This window comes from Colobus angolensis, unplaced genomic scaffold (assembly GCF_000951035.1).
Source record: "Colobus angolensis palliatus isolate OR3802 unplaced genomic scaffold, Cang.pa_1.0 Scaffold354, whole genome shotgun sequence".
NCBI lineage: Eukaryota > Metazoa > Chordata > Mammalia > Primates > Cercopithecidae > Colobus > Colobus angolensis.
Genome location: NW_012116866.1, coordinates 581,558 through 596,892, shown reverse-complemented (window position 1 = coordinate 596,892; position 15,335 = coordinate 581,558). Strand labels below are relative to the sequence as shown.

The 15,335-nt window shown below is 39.0% G+C and overlaps 1 protein-coding gene across 2 annotated transcripts in view; it reads left to right on the top strand.

The window, feature by feature from the left end:
* Nucleotides 1-12,487, top strand: part of DDR2 (discoidin domain receptor tyrosine kinase 2) — a 166,286-nt gene extending 153,799 nt beyond the window's left edge. For both annotated transcript variants that reach the window (XM_011952963.1, XM_011952964.1), the window contains 7 exons: nt 1,665-1,875; nt 3,375-3,598; nt 4,811-4,938; nt 6,993-7,184; nt 7,478-7,712; nt 9,903-10,052; nt 11,429-12,487. In XM_011952963.1, coding sequence (XP_011808353.1) covers nt 1,665-1,875; nt 3,375-3,598; nt 4,811-4,938; nt 6,993-7,184; nt 7,478-7,712; nt 9,903-10,052; nt 11,429-11,563 — 1,275 coding nt within the window. In that variant the 3' untranslated portion in view covers nt 11,564-12,487. The remainder of the gene's footprint in view (nt 1-1,664; nt 1,876-3,374; nt 3,599-4,810; nt 4,939-6,992; nt 7,185-7,477; nt 7,713-9,902; nt 10,053-11,428) is intronic.
* The last annotated feature ends 2,848 nt before the right edge of the window (nt 12,488-15,335 follow it).

Genomic DNA, 15,335 nt, shown 5'->3' with positions numbered 1-15,335 from the left:
GGAGCAATCCTGATGAGTAGCCTGCAATTCTTTCTGACCTGTGCCACCCTCAGGTTCCTGAGATGGTTGATGTTTGTTTTAAGGTTTTTAGGCAGGAATATTTCATGGAAGAGGTCTCCTTGCTTCCCACAAGTATGTCTACCAGTCTGAAAACACTTAAAGCATTCAATTCACAAATAGCCATAGAAGACTGAAAGACAAAATCCACAGAGACTCACTCACTGTCATGAGATGTCTCAAGGCATGAATGAGGCAAATATCAAAACTTTTCCTCCTTTAGAATGCTGGAACACACTAGTATTTAATGAGGTATTCCAGAGTGAGGGTGGTGGTGAACTGAAGATTCATTGAACTGCTTGAAGAGGATATGTAACCTTCTTAAATAGTCTGTTAGGACCACATTTTAGCCAAGGGAGGAGGGTCTGTGTTCTCTACTCTATGAGCTCTTTTTCTCTTTATGTGAGCCACAATTTACCACACTTCTCTGAGTCTTTATTCTGAGGCCTGTTGGAATATCTTCATGGGCTAAGAGAGAAATGTTGGAATCTCCAGGTAAAAGGTAGAGCAAACATTTTGCCCTTGAATATTTAACTTGGTCCTCTGAGAAATTCTACCCCTGTACACCCTGAGTAAGATGACTCAAGGTGCTCTGGAATGACACCCAGGATTTCTTCCTGGGAACAAAATTTTATGTGGAAAATCATTGAGTACACACATACATTCTAAGAACATTACTTAACATAGCTGTAGACTGTAGCATTGTTTGTAGGATACTTTTGATGGTGTCCTCAACATTCCCTCTTTGAGAGATTCAACCCACATATATTGAGTACCTACTTTGTTCTGAGCTTCATGCTTAGTACTGGGAATATTACTGCAAAAAAAGACCTTTCAGTCTAGTGGAAAAGTGCACATCTAAGTTTTGCCATTGAGCACCCAAGCTGTGTTTGTTGGAATGGAGCATTTTACATGCTTAAACTCAAATAGTCACATACATGCAAATGTTGGCATTTTCCTTTTGATGCAGCAGGCAGGTTATATTAGATAAGATACCACAGAAGTAGTTGCTTTGTTGTTCTCCCTCCCTTATTAGGTGTAAGTCACATTGTTACCTCTGGACACCTAGGGCTTTCCTGTTCCGTATTGTAGCCATTTTATTTTTGGTTAGTGAAAATATGGGTCAGTGGTGGGTATTATCCTAATTTAGGGTGTCAGAATGATCAGTTAGAACTATTGATTCATCATGTTATAGCACATTTATTAAGTTAATAAAAAATTTATGTCTATTACAAAACCAAACAGTTAAAGGGTAAGCCAGCAAAACCCATCATTTAATAAAACATAGAAAACTCTATAAGATTGAGATATTTGGCTACCGATAGGTTCTTATAGCATCATGGAGATAATCCTCTTTTTTTTTTTAAGTGTTTCAGAAAGCACATCATAAGATCAAATTCTACCTTGAAGAAATGAAGGATTATTCTAAGTTTCTACAACACAGGCATTTGTGGACCCAGACTGCATCCCTAGCATGTCCAGTGTCACTGGGGTTAAACAGTAGTAAACAGTTATTTCATTTGCATGGAAGAGCTGAGTTTAAGAAGGGGAGGAATTGACCATCTCTTTTGTGCCAGCATGTCTTTCTCCTTGTTTTTCTCTTCCAGGCTTCTCGGAGGATGCTGGATGATGAAATGACAGTCAGCCTTTCCCTGCCAAGTGATTCTAGCATGTTCAACAATAACCGCTCCTCATCACCTAGTGAACAAGAGTCCAACTCGACTTACGATCGCATCTTTCCCCTTCGCCCTGACTACCAGGAGCCATCCAGGCTGATACGAAAACTCCCAGAATTTGCTCCAGGGGAGGAGGAGTCAGGTGAGGATGATGTGGTGGGCAGGGAGTCGAGGGAGAAACCTCGACAAGCCTCAGGTGGGAATGACACACCTGCTCCCAGTTAACTGTATCTATTTTTTGTCGCTACTAACCTCCTGAGAAGTTCACATTCACTTTCTAGATTTGGTCTGCAGCTGCTCCTGGCCCAATTTGAGCACCTCTCCCTTGCTACTGAATATAAGATGTGTGGAGGGACCCACATACCAGAAAATAAAGAAAAAAAAGTAAAACATGTGAATTAGGTGTTAACACCACAAGAACCTAAACAGTCTAACCAGTCTAACCTCATTTCACATGTCAGGAAAGTGAAAAAGCCCAGATAGAGTACTCATCCAACACCAAATTTCATGAGTGGGTAAAGGCAGGACTAGATTTTCACCTGGAGAAATAAATAAATGAAGCTAAAGACATTCCAGAATTCCCAGTGGTGTAGCCATTTAAATAACTAAAATAAATAACTACTTGAGTTATCTGTTTTTTGGTAATTTCTCTTTGGTAAACATTTATTAGGATAATATGAGATTTTATTATGAGAGTGAAATATTTCTCGTCTTTTCTCAATAAAAGCATTGAAATAAAACAGTTAAAATAGTAAGTAGTGTCAGTTCATTCAAACTTCAATGTCTTTTAAAAAATGATGCAGAGTCATATCAGAAGGGAAGCTGGAGTCACCTCTTTAGCTCAGAGCAACTCTTCTATAAGGTCATCAACCTGAGGGACCCAAGCCAGTAGAAAACACCTTGTGGTGTTGAGGAGAGAGGAGCTAGGCCTGAGCTGAATGTAGAAGCAGACAGGACTAAATTCAAGAGCATAAGATTTTACAGGAAGGAGCCTGAAGGGGTCTTTTCAAAGGATAAAAGGAAACTTGCATCTATTTTATTATTCAATGGACAGAAGACATGAAAGAGCATGCTAAATTCAAGTAATTTCACAAAGGCAGCAAGAACTAAGGATATAAATTGATTTATTTCTTAAGGTGAATGGAAGTAATTTACCTATTTCCTAAGTTTAAAACATTCCCCACCACATATTTTAATGTTTTTTTTTAAGTTAGAATATGTCTTAAACTAGATCATATGTCTTTAATCTGAAATTTTTTAATACCTAAAATCAGTTTTTAAGTCAATAACAGTGTCTTAAAATTAAGGAAATACGTTATTAAACCTTCAACCTTTAATATTCCCACCCTGATATACCGTGAGCCCTCCTATAGCTTCACCACACAATTCCAAAAGTTTAGCCACAGAATTTGTAAATGATCATGTATTATGAGGAGAATAATGAGAAATAAAATTGTGTTCTACATTCTGAAGGCCACAAGAAAATCTCTAGAGGAAGCAAAACCATTTTCCAAGTAAGAATGTCATGAAGCAGGTTAGGCTTTCACAGGGGCATGTTTTAGCCCTCCTCTCAGAGTTCCTTCCTGAAGAGATCTTCAAAGATGCACCATGGAATGAGGCTCGTTGCCCTTGTTTTCCCAGGCTGCAGTGGTGTTGTGAAGTCAGTCCAGCCCAGTGGCCCTGAGGGGGTGCCCCACTATGCAGAGGCTGACATAGTGAACCTCCAGGGAGTGACAGGAGGCAACACATACTCAGTGCCTGCCGTCACCATGGACCTGCTCTCAGGAAAAGATGTGGCTGTGGAGGAGTTCCCCAGGAAACTCTTAACTTTCAAAGAGAAGCTGGGAGAAGGACAGTTTGGGGAGGTGAGTTGATTCTTTGAGTGGGGCCTCCAGTACCTTAGAGCTGGAAGGAGGTGGTTGGATAAAAATGGTCAGTAGAACAAACAGTCCCTTCCAGAGGTAGATTCACAACCGAGTGTCTCTTCCATTTGTCTCTCCTTGCCTTGTCCTCTGGATTTTAGTATTGGGTCAACCTCATCTTTGTCAAATAGCTGTGGAGTTCCTGGGACTTCTGATTTCTATACAGGAGTTTTTACAGCAGGCAAGTCACTAGACTTCAGATATCTTGAAACACATTCAATATTTTTAAAAATGTTTACAATAGATTATGCAGGGTGGGATCCACAAGATGTGATCATCTTTTATGAACTGTCCAGGAACATTCTGCTTCTCAATAGCCACTTTGTTTTTTTCCCCTTTAATGAGAGTTATATGTAAAATGGTCAAAAACAACCACCCCCCTGCCTTTAGTCCCAGAATCAGCCACTAGGGAATGAATCACCAACCAAGATAAGGAGCAGTACTCTTTTCATTTTCCCTCAGAGTGATGCATGCATTAGTAAACTTTTCACTCTTGCATCAGTCACATGAACCTTCTGGGAGCTCAAAGCAATGTTTTGAATTGTAATAGGAACTCTTCACCACCATCTAAACTCCAAATAAAACACTTGGTTTCCTAAGATGTGTTATTGGTTTTCAGTGTGGATCTCATGTTCTCTCCTTGGATAGGTATGGTGTTGCAAGAGGTGGAGGGGCCCATGTTATCTGTTCATGGTGTGACATGTACTCATTCTGTCCCCTGGGTTGAAAACCCGTATCTGTTATACTGTTACACAGGAGTTGCTTATAATGCTAAACCCTATACTAAGGAAACTGCCTTATGTTTTACATGATCCAGTGACTCATGAATCAAAGTTCAAGCATTTGTAATAAAAGACATTTTATATTGGGCTATGCTGTAATATAATATTGTTACTGATTCATTCATTCACTTAATGTTTCAATCAATGTGTATTTCTAAGGCAGGAAAGTAGCATATTAACTGGGTACTTTACCATTGTTTTTAATCTTATCAGTTATTTGAATCATAGATATGTTACACATATCTTCTTATTGGTCTTTTGATCATTTTGCCTGAGTTGTAAGAGTTAGTTTATCTCCAGGAAATGCCCAGCAAGAGTACTGAGACATCTTCAGGAGAAATGATGATGCTGAGACTAGATGACTTTTGTCTAGGTTCATCTCTGTGAAGTGGAGGGAATGGAAAAATTCAAAGACAAAGATTTTGCCCTAGATGTCAGTGCCAACCAGCCTGTCCTGGTGGCTGTGAAAATGCTCCGAGCAGATGCCAACAAGAATGCCAGGTCTGTGGTCTACATTTTGAATTTTCCTTTATGTATTTCATCTTTAGGACCAGGAATACTCCTGGATACTTCTGAGCAATTTTTTCTTTTGAGATGGGGAGATCAGTGAGCTGCCTCCCATTTCCACTGTTGTCCTTTTTCTTACTCTGATGGGGTCAGCAGTCCTCATCTCTTTCTCCACCTCTCTCAAACACAAAGGTACATTTTCTATTGTACTTGCCACATATTTACTTCCTAACCCCCTGTGCACAAGCACTGTACTTCCCAACATATACAACTGTCTAGATGTGTACTTCTTTGGTCTTTACATGCAGACATACTCCTGCATGTCATTACCTCCTCTTGACAAAGTCTTCACAATCACACATGACTTTCTTGCTAAGCCTCTTCCAGTCTCCTTTTTTCACATTTCTATTTATTTTCTCATCCCTTTTTTCTCTTTTATGCTCCTTTTCTTCTATCTCCAGCACCCTCAAAATGAGAAGCTACCTCTATCTGGAAAATTATCTATGAACCTCAAAGCAAAAGGATCCACGGTTCTCTAGCAGTTTTCCAAACTGGCTAATAATCTCTTGGATCTTTTTCTACATAAATTGCAGTTTCCAGCCACACTCCATTGTCTGACAGCCTTTCCATTACAATAATGGTGAGTTTATCCTCACCCAGAGAGACAAGCTGGTTGAAAGCTGGTTGTATGTGTCCCAGAGAAATCTCCATACCTGGATGACCTATACATTTTTCCTATTCATGTTGTCTTGATTTGTCTCACTGATATTCATAGTGAAAAAAAGTTTATTATTCTTATTTTCCAAATTATCATAAATTCCAAGAATAGTGATAGACTTCATTAAAAGACTTGCAATGGACAGGATATAAGATAAAGAAGAGTGAAAGGTGAGGAAATGAAACTGGAGGCTTTAGAAATTTAACTGATAATTTCAAACTTTAAGATACTGTTAAGAATAAAAAGTGACATTCTCTGGGTCTCATAGAGAGATTAAGTATTTCTTATATTAATCTTAGCACACGACTGGAGAAAGTGGCATGAGGGGAAACAAAACAAAATAAAACCACAGGACATAGGATATGACAAAGCCTTTCTCCATTGTTCCGATTGGTGAAGTTTGCCATTCCTCCACCTGTGTCCTTAGCAATGATGGATGGCCATGACTGTGAACCCTCCCAAGCCATGGAAACCCCTGCTTTGAGACGGAAGGGGGAATGAAAGAGGGGAGGTGTTGCATCAGGACTGCATTGATTCCAGTGGTTTATATTGACATATGACTTCCAGTCCAGGATTCCTAGAAAACTCTTGGACGGCTTATAACTCATCTGCTCCAATAGTTTTGGGAATGTGGGCTAGAGTCCTCACTAACAAAGTCTTGCTACTTTATGACCCAAGGATGTCTGCCGCCATGTACTCAAACAATTATGAGTCTTGGTCAAATGAATACTTTTGACATGACTACCACCACAGCCTTTAAAGAGCTCTGTTTTGGACAGGCTACTAAATACATGTTGCAACTTACTGAGGGTTCATACTGCATTAAGAAAAGTAAGTATGAGAAAATAGAGAGTAATCAGATAAGCCAAAGTATGGTTGTTCACATCATACAAAGTTTCTTCACTTTAGTAATACAGTGACTCCATGGCTTTAAAAAAAAAAAAAAAGGTAAATATCCTCGTGCACTTAAGATACGATTTTCAGTGAAACGTTTTACTTTGTAGAGTGGTTTTTAGCAGCCTATTTTTGATTCAGCAAATATTAATCGCTTTCTGTGTGGCAGGGATTTTGTTAGATGTGAGGGATAGAAATGTGAATAGGTCATGGATCTCATTCTCAAAAACATTACAATTGAATAAGGGTCCATGATATTTCAGGAGGAACAGAATGAGACAGATCCAGGTGTCAATTTCTCTGTCCTCTCAAAAGTTATCCAAAGTGAAACAAGATTTGGTATAATGTCTAGGAATAGACCTTGGTGTGCATTCTTCTCCCTCTTGATTCTGACTCTGGCAAATTCTGAGTTTATCTATGTCTGTATCCTCCCAAGGAATGATTTTCTTAAGGAGATAAAGATCATGTCTCGGCTCAAGGACCCAAACATCATCCATCTATTAGCTGTGTGTATCACTGATGACCCTCTCTGCATGATCACTGAATACATGGAGAATGGAGATCTCAATCAGTTTCTTTCTCGCCATGAGCCCCCTAATTCTTCCTCCAGCAATGTACCCACTGTCAGGTAAACAAGCCAGGTCTTCCATCTTCTCCCTGTGGTGATGAGAACAACCTGGGATCTGAAAGTAGGGAGCAGTGAGCCTTAAAGTGTATCACTGTTCTGGGATGGTGGAGGAAGTTAGTGTGCAGGGAATAATGGAGCAGCTGCCCTTTAGGGGAATCCAAGGGATTCATCAAGAGTAGAAAAAGAATGTTGAGCTTTCAACCCTAGCTTGTTGATACAACTTTTAGAATGTGTACCTTTCACCTCTTCCTGTTTCCATAGGCTACCTTCTGTCTTCTTGTCTATTTCCTCAGTTACACCAATCTGAAGTTTATGGCTACCCAGATTGCCTCTGGCATGAAGTACCTTTCCTCTCTTAATTTCGTTCACCGAGATCTGGCCACACGAAATTGCTTAGTGGGTAAGAACTACACAATCAAGATAGCTGACTTTGGAATGAGCAGGAACCTGTACAGTGGTGACTATTACCGGATCCAGGGCCGGGCAGTGCTCCCTATCCGCTGGATGTCTTGGGAAAGTATCTTGCTGGTGAGTTCTCAGCATTTTAAAGCCCTGTCTAACAACTGGCTTGTGGGCTGGCATGCATGACACGTGGAGACAAACCTGAGACAGCAGAAGGCAAACTCAATAGACTAATATTTTCTCTGATTTGAAATTATTTTCTTTGTGTACTAACTGTTATTATTTAATGCTTGCCTATTTCTGCTAAAAAATTAACACACTTATAAAAATTTAGGGAGACAAGTTAAAAAGTATGAGATTTATTATCTTTGTTTCTCTTTATTATTTCTACCTAGTGATTGTTCTTAAAGTATTAACAACCTTATCATTTAAAGAAATGTTACCTATACAAAATATTTTCTTCCACATTAGTTTCATAAGCATGTTTCTCATAATTATATAGACTAATTCCTATAATTGTATTTCAGTACTTTTCAAGATGTTCTTTTTAAGTTCATCATTCTTTGCTTTTTAATTTTTATTTGATTCTTGATATTCCATACCATAAGTGAGTAATTTTTTCCAAATATCTCTCTTAGAGGTATATTTTCTGTCCATGCATACCTGAGACTTTTTATTGTTGATTTTACAACCACTCAGCTGATTTATAGACTCATTAGACTATACACTTTTACTTCCTACAATGCCATGTACATGTTATTTTACCTTTTTTCTTGTGTAACATTGCACAGAAAAGTCTGAGACCAATTTGGTTTTGTTTATTTGTGATTAATCTGCTTATTTCCTGCTGATATTCTTATAGGATTTGTAAATTAATTTTGAAATAAAAAATGTATAGTTATTCCCTTCCACTCACCAAGATAACCACTATCAATGCTTTGGTATATTTTCTTTGAGGACTTTTTTCTATACATATATTGTTTCTATGCATGCAATTTTTTTCTATGCATGCATTTATATATGTATGTACATACATGTAATTTATATTACATAATTGGGATGACACTATGCCACACAATTCTCTATTTTTAACGTAACATTTTAATATCTGCATAATATTCCATTGTGTAGATATATCCTATAACTTAATAATGCCTCTATAATTTGATATTTAAGTACTTTCCAATTTCCTGCTATTATGAATGATACTGTGATGTACACCAGTTTACATAAATCCTTATAAAGATCTTTTTCACCTATGTATGTGAATTGCTATATTTTACCCATTTCTAATAGGATAGTGAGGCATTACTCTCCCTAAAGGTATTATGTGGTGTTGAAAACAATATATTAGACTGACATTCAGAGGACCTTGGTTCAAATCCAGTTTTTCCACTACTAATGGCCTTATTAACCAGGAGAATCTGGGAAACCACTCCTGTTTCATTTTTCTGATCTAAAAAATAAGGATAACTGGCATGGTGGTGTGTACCTGTACTCCCAGCTACTCAGGAGGCTGAGACAGGAGGATGAAAATCTAGGCTGCTCTGCACTATACCTATTGGGTGTCCTCACTGAGTTTGGCATTAATATGGTCACCCCTAGGAGCAATGGACCGCCAGGTTGCCTAAAGAGGGATGAGCCAGCCCAGATCAGAAACAGAGGAGGTCACAACTCCCGTATTCATCAGTAGTGAGATCAAACATGTGCCTGGCCATTGAACTCCAGGCTGGGCAACATAATGAGACCCCATTGCTCAAAGAAAAAAAAATTTAAAAATAAATAATATCATCCACTTCACAATGTTGTTGTCTGTACTGAGTAGAAAATGTGAGTAGTCAATGCATGCTATTTACACCTGAATCTCATTGCTGTCACTTGTTAAAGTCTATCTTTCAACACTGTAATGATAACTGAACTGGTAAATGAGAGTCCTGGGTTCACTGCAGGCACTTAAACTAGAGTCCTCTATCTCTAACATAAAGACCATTGACTTCCCATTCAGATTTTGCCTTTCTCAGGAGCATTTTCCCAAGGCTACCCTAGAGTTGAAAGGTTGACCTAACGCTCAGTTGCAGAGTCAGATAGCTTATGGCTGCATTTTTTTCAGCTCTTGGATCACAAAGAAGCAAAACCAAGGTGAGATCATGATAATGAGAGAATGGGCTGTTTCTAAATACTCCATGCACATCTTGGCATTTTCAGAATTCCTTGCCTGTGGTAGGGGAAGGGGTATAGCTCCAGATTATGAAATTTAAACGGGTATTATTGTGCACAGGTTATTCTGATTTCCCATTCTTTTCTTTACTTAAATAGGGCAAGTTCACTACGGCAAGTGATGTGTGGGCCTTTGGGGTTACTTTGTGGGAGACTTTCACCTTTTGCCAGGAACAGCCCTATTCCCAGCTATCAGATGAACAGGTTATTGAGAATACTGGAGAGTTCTTCCGAGACCAAGGGAGGCAGGTAAGAACTGTTGGGGATGAATGAATGTGGACCTGTGTACCTTGAAGGATGGAGAATGGAAAGTCCTGACTTAGCAGGAGTGGGCTGAGATGGAAGACAGACTATGTGGATGATAGTTTTTGTCACTAACTATCCAAATGATGTGAAAGACCAGTATCCTCCCTAGGCATCCATACACTCTGCTTTATCTATGTGTCAACTCATTGACTCTTGGAGGGCATAAAGGGTCATGTCAGGTTTCTCCCCAACTCAAAGGTAGCAGGAAATACAGTCCTGTCTCTCATGTTTTATCTATTTCTTGATCTAGATCATGTGGTTTTTCTTCTGGGTCAATAAATATAAGTGTAAAAGGGATGTATTAGCATTCATTAAAATATAGCTTAGTATAAGAATTGTGGTTGGTTTTGACTATCTAGCAATGTTTCTAGACTTGGATGTCCGAAAATGGGCAGATATATCCTGAACTTGTTGCTCTTGGAAGGCATCTCTTGGACAATCCAAGAGTATTGTGAAATCTCAAGACTCAGGGAAAGATAGTTTCCCAAGCTCCCCAGGAGTCTCAATTTCTAGCCAAGATACTGCAAACTTTTTTTGGGTGACTTAGATTAAAAATTCCTGTGAGATATGGAATTTAAAGCTTGCCAGTCACTACAGCACTGTACCTCCCCAAAGGGGCCTGGCAACAGCATACCCTTGGATTATGGCATCTTTACAAGGAAAAGGATAATAGCTGGGGAAGGATCTTGCAGACAATAAAAAGTGGATCTTCTGTGGCTTGAATAGATCCAAGCAAATCAAAGATAGATAAGGGATTGACAAGAGATAATACATTATGCATATTAAAAATAAGAGCGGGGTCTCAGATTTTAATTGTCTCTTTATACTCTGTAAATATTTTGGCAGCAGGGAGTCTAAATTAGCTATCTTGGTTATGAGGCAATTTGCCTTCTTGCCACAGTAAAGGGCAAATTTACTCCCAAGTACGTGAGATAAGTGAGTGGGCCAAAGAAAAATGTTGTTTTCTGCCTCTGCCATGATTGGTTCAGCCAAGATGAACTTCAATATGGGTTGGTCATAAATGGAAGGTTTGGTCTCTTTTTGGTTGTTTCATCTTTTGCATGAAGGTAGGGACTACATAATGGCCCATCAAAAATTTCTGCTCCAGAGAACTCCAGAAGACAAAGGGAATAGCTTAGAAAAGGGCTGATATGATTCAGAACTTCCACGAGTAGGAAAAATGGACACCACACCCATTTCGTTATCAAGTTCAAGAAAGTGGGCGGGGGGCAAATCAAACCATGATGCAAATATACTTCCCTTTCCTCCTTCTTTGTAATACTCTCTCTCTTTTGTTTTCCTTTATTTTTTTCCCAAAGACTTACCTCCCTCAACCAGCTATTTGCCCTGACTCTGTGTATAAGCTGATGCTTAGCTGCTGGAGAAGAGATACGAAGAATCGTCCCTCATTCCAAGAAATCCACCTTCTGCTCCTTCAACAAGGTGATGAGTGATGCTGTCAGTGCCTGGCCACGTTCCTACGGCTCAGGTCCTCTCTACAAGACCTACCACTCACCCACGCCTATGCCACTCCATCTGGACATTTAATGAACCTGAGAGACAGAGACTTGTTTGCTTTGCTGTCTGTTCCTGGTCACCCCCACTCCCTACTCCTGACTCATATATACTTTTTTTTTTTTACATTAAAGAACTAAAGAAAAAAAAAAAAGCCTAGGGCAGATACAATCTAGTAAAAGAAAATCTTACTTGATATACCAAAATGTTGGATAACAAAGGCTAGAAAATTCAGATAATTTATAAAGGTTAACTATGCTTGTGCTTATAAATGTGCAGATTCTACAATATTTTTCCATGTCACTCTAAAAGAATCTTCAGAAAGAAAAACTTGAAGAATATTAATGTCTTGGGAAACATGAGATTAAATTTAGGGAAAGCACTTGATAGGTGTGGAGAATCTGAGGACTCAGAATTCAGCAACTAATCACAGGTGGTTTTCTAATTTGGCCTCTGGACATGTCTCACTGTTTGTATTTCTCTCTCCTGTCAAAGTGAATGATATATTCTTGAAAACCCCCAATTTCTTGAAATGGGTGTTCCACTCATTCATGGACAGGGGTCAGGGTTGAAGTTCATATATGAAACAACTGGTGATATAGATAGGAAAGAATGTTTGCTGCAAGAGTGTATGAAGGGGGATTGTCATTTACAGAAAAAAAGTACCTCATGGATGGAAGGATTCATGAATAGATAATGGACATAGGAAAGGAGGTCAATGGAGGACACATAACAGACATGGTATCCTCCATTTATTTGTGATTTTGTAAGAGGGTTGTTTTCTTTGTCTTGTTCAGATATTTTCATGTGTGTGTTTTAGTGCGAATCTGAGTTTTTAATCAGTGAAGGCTGATGTTTTGATATCTTGATGGTAGACTCAAGTTCATCTTGTCCAAATCTTCTAGCGTTTTCAAGGATGAAGCCTCTGTAGGATCTTTGGGCTTGGGGCTAAATTTCTCAGGCATAAATACCTAATGGCCTTGTCCAAGAGGGAATAGATCTGTTCTGAGTGTCCCCAAAAAAGTTGTCCTAGGACTAATGTGGAGAAGTTACAGGGAGACTGATTTCCATTCCTTATTGGGGAAAACAAAGTACTCAGAACATACAAGGATAAAGGGGCTGCTACCAGAGGTGGGGAGTCTCTTGTCAAAGAAAATGGAGGTTTTCAAACACAAAGTAGGTGGTGGTGTGAGACAATGTTTAATGTCCTTCTAACTCCGAGAGTCCTTGATTCTAGAGAGGCACAGGATGAGCACCTATTGCTACTGCTGAGTATACACGCTCTTGCCTCTGAGATGGTGTGACCCGCAGAAAAGAAAGCTCAAAGCTGTGGCTTCAGAATTCATGGAAACAGAACCACTGTCAAGAAGGAATCTGCTCAGAGCAGATTCTGAGCTTTCACACTCCACAAATCTTCAGATTTAGTGGGAAGCTAGAAAAAGGAACTCTTAATTTCCATTGAGGAGAAACAAGAAGACATTACAAATCAGCTTCCCAAGCTGAGAAGAAATGGCCTTGACCCCTTGGGTCTGCCTCTGTTGCCCTCTCCAGTTTACCTTCTACAACAGTTTCTCAGGAACATGTGTATTTCCCCATTCAGCCTTCAGCATTGCTCCAGGCCACAGCATAAGCATAAATCCCAAGTCCACAGGATCCATTTTTCAGGTCATCTTCTGATCCTAGCAAATGTCTTTTCCCCGTAGTTGTCCTATGCCTTTGTGCTTTAGTCTATCCCAGGACTAACTTTGGAGAAATCACTGGTTTGAGAGTCAAGAGAACATTGATTTGGGAGCTTTAATCCTCTTTCTGCTTCACACTAAGTGTGTCATCTTGGCTAAATCACTTGGTCTTTCTGCATTTTGTTTTCTTATTTATAGGATGAGGAAATTAGATTAAATAGTTTTGAGGTTCCTTCTGGTTCTGATACATCCAGTACTAACTGGATAATTGGATCTATAACTGATGGATTTAGTAATCTGATCATTTCTTGCTCTGAAAATTGTAACCAGCAAAAGAGATCATGGAAGAAATCACTGTAATGGTAGTAATAGTAACGCATGCCATTCATATTGTGCCTTAGGTTTACCAGGTGTTTCCAAATACATTAGCATATTTGATATGTGCAGGGCTAGGTACCTTGGGACCTGCCACGCTTTCAAAATAAGTATTCTAAGCTTCATTAGAATTAAAGGGACTTGAACTCAGGACCTGCAGCCTATTCTTCTTTATCCACATGCCTCTGGTAGGGCTACATCCAGACCATGCCATGACTTCTTATGGAGCAAGAGAAAATAATATTATTTTATCTTCCTTTGCCTAAAATCTCTCCACTTATTCTTTTTTATGATTCTGCCCCAGTTCACTGGGTTATTCTATGTTTCCATATTTTTTTTAAAAAAATCATATTTAAAATGAACTTACAATGTCTGAATTTTCCGAGCCTTGAGTCATAGAAGTAATCTGTTTCAGATGGCTGCCCAATATGTATTATCATGTAATACATATCTGTATCCTTTTCTGGGATGAGGAAGGCTTCAACTTCTGGCACTGAGACCTTTGTATCATAGACACAGGTTTAGTTTCTAGCTTAGTCATGCCTTTAGAGTTTAGTAGCACAAATCCAAGCAATCCAACAGAATACATGGTGAGGGCCTAGTGTGTAGAGTTCATACTAAGTAGTTCATATTTGAACTACATAGTAAGTAGTTCAAATTTGAATTAGAGGAACAAAGCTAGGACTTATTTGGAAAAGGAGATTGAAAAAAATGATTAGAGACTGTGGGGCCTTATTACGTTTGCAGTAAGTTATCTTCTTCATGATATATGTGAATTATTTTATGTGCAGATTGTGTTTTGGGATTGCCAGATCTAAATTTATATTCTTGCTGGCTAATGTGCTGATAGTTAGGTCTATCTAAAACTTGATGTGCTTTCCAGACATATATGTGACCAGACAAGATCTAAAGTGCAAAGTGGTGCCTGAGGAGCAAAATGTGGTTTTAATGTTGTGGAAAGATCACTTGCAAGTATATTAAGACTGTATAAAGAAGATGATTGTATGCAAGTGGGGTGAAAAAAAAAGGACACGCGAATGTGCATATGACTGAATGGGGGGAAGGTCAGGGCTAGAAAGGAGGCTACAAAAAAGGGGCAACGGAGAGTGCACAGGAAAGACATAGGGGAAGATCAAGTTGAGCAAGTAGAAACAGGAGTAGCTGGAGCCATTGGGAATCCATTTTGAAACAAGAAGGAGTTTTGAAAGGGAATAGGAATGTAAGTGTCTTGAAGTAAAAGATAAATATGAATGGAGAAAGATGAAATTCTGGATGACAGAGATGATAAAAATATTTATTAAGAAATGAAGTCAGGTTCAATGTATGAAATGGAAAGGAATTTTTCAGAATTTTAAGAAAGGGGAAGTTCCTCTTGGAAAAGATATAGCAATCATCAGGGAATGACCTTTTCATTTCAGAAGTGAGTGAGGAAGGTGATTTGAGCATCTGGTGTATTCTGGACCATTTCAAGTGCTGGTGAGAAGAAATCAACTATTTGCCTGAACTGGGCTTGGTTTTCCAAGTGCTGCTTTGGAAATGAAGACCCAGAGATGGGGAGCTTATGGTAGTTCATAAATCTTCATGTTCTATTATCTTTCCTCTGTCAAAAAAGTTCATTTTCAATAATGCCCACCATTGCTGTGCCCAGAATAACCAC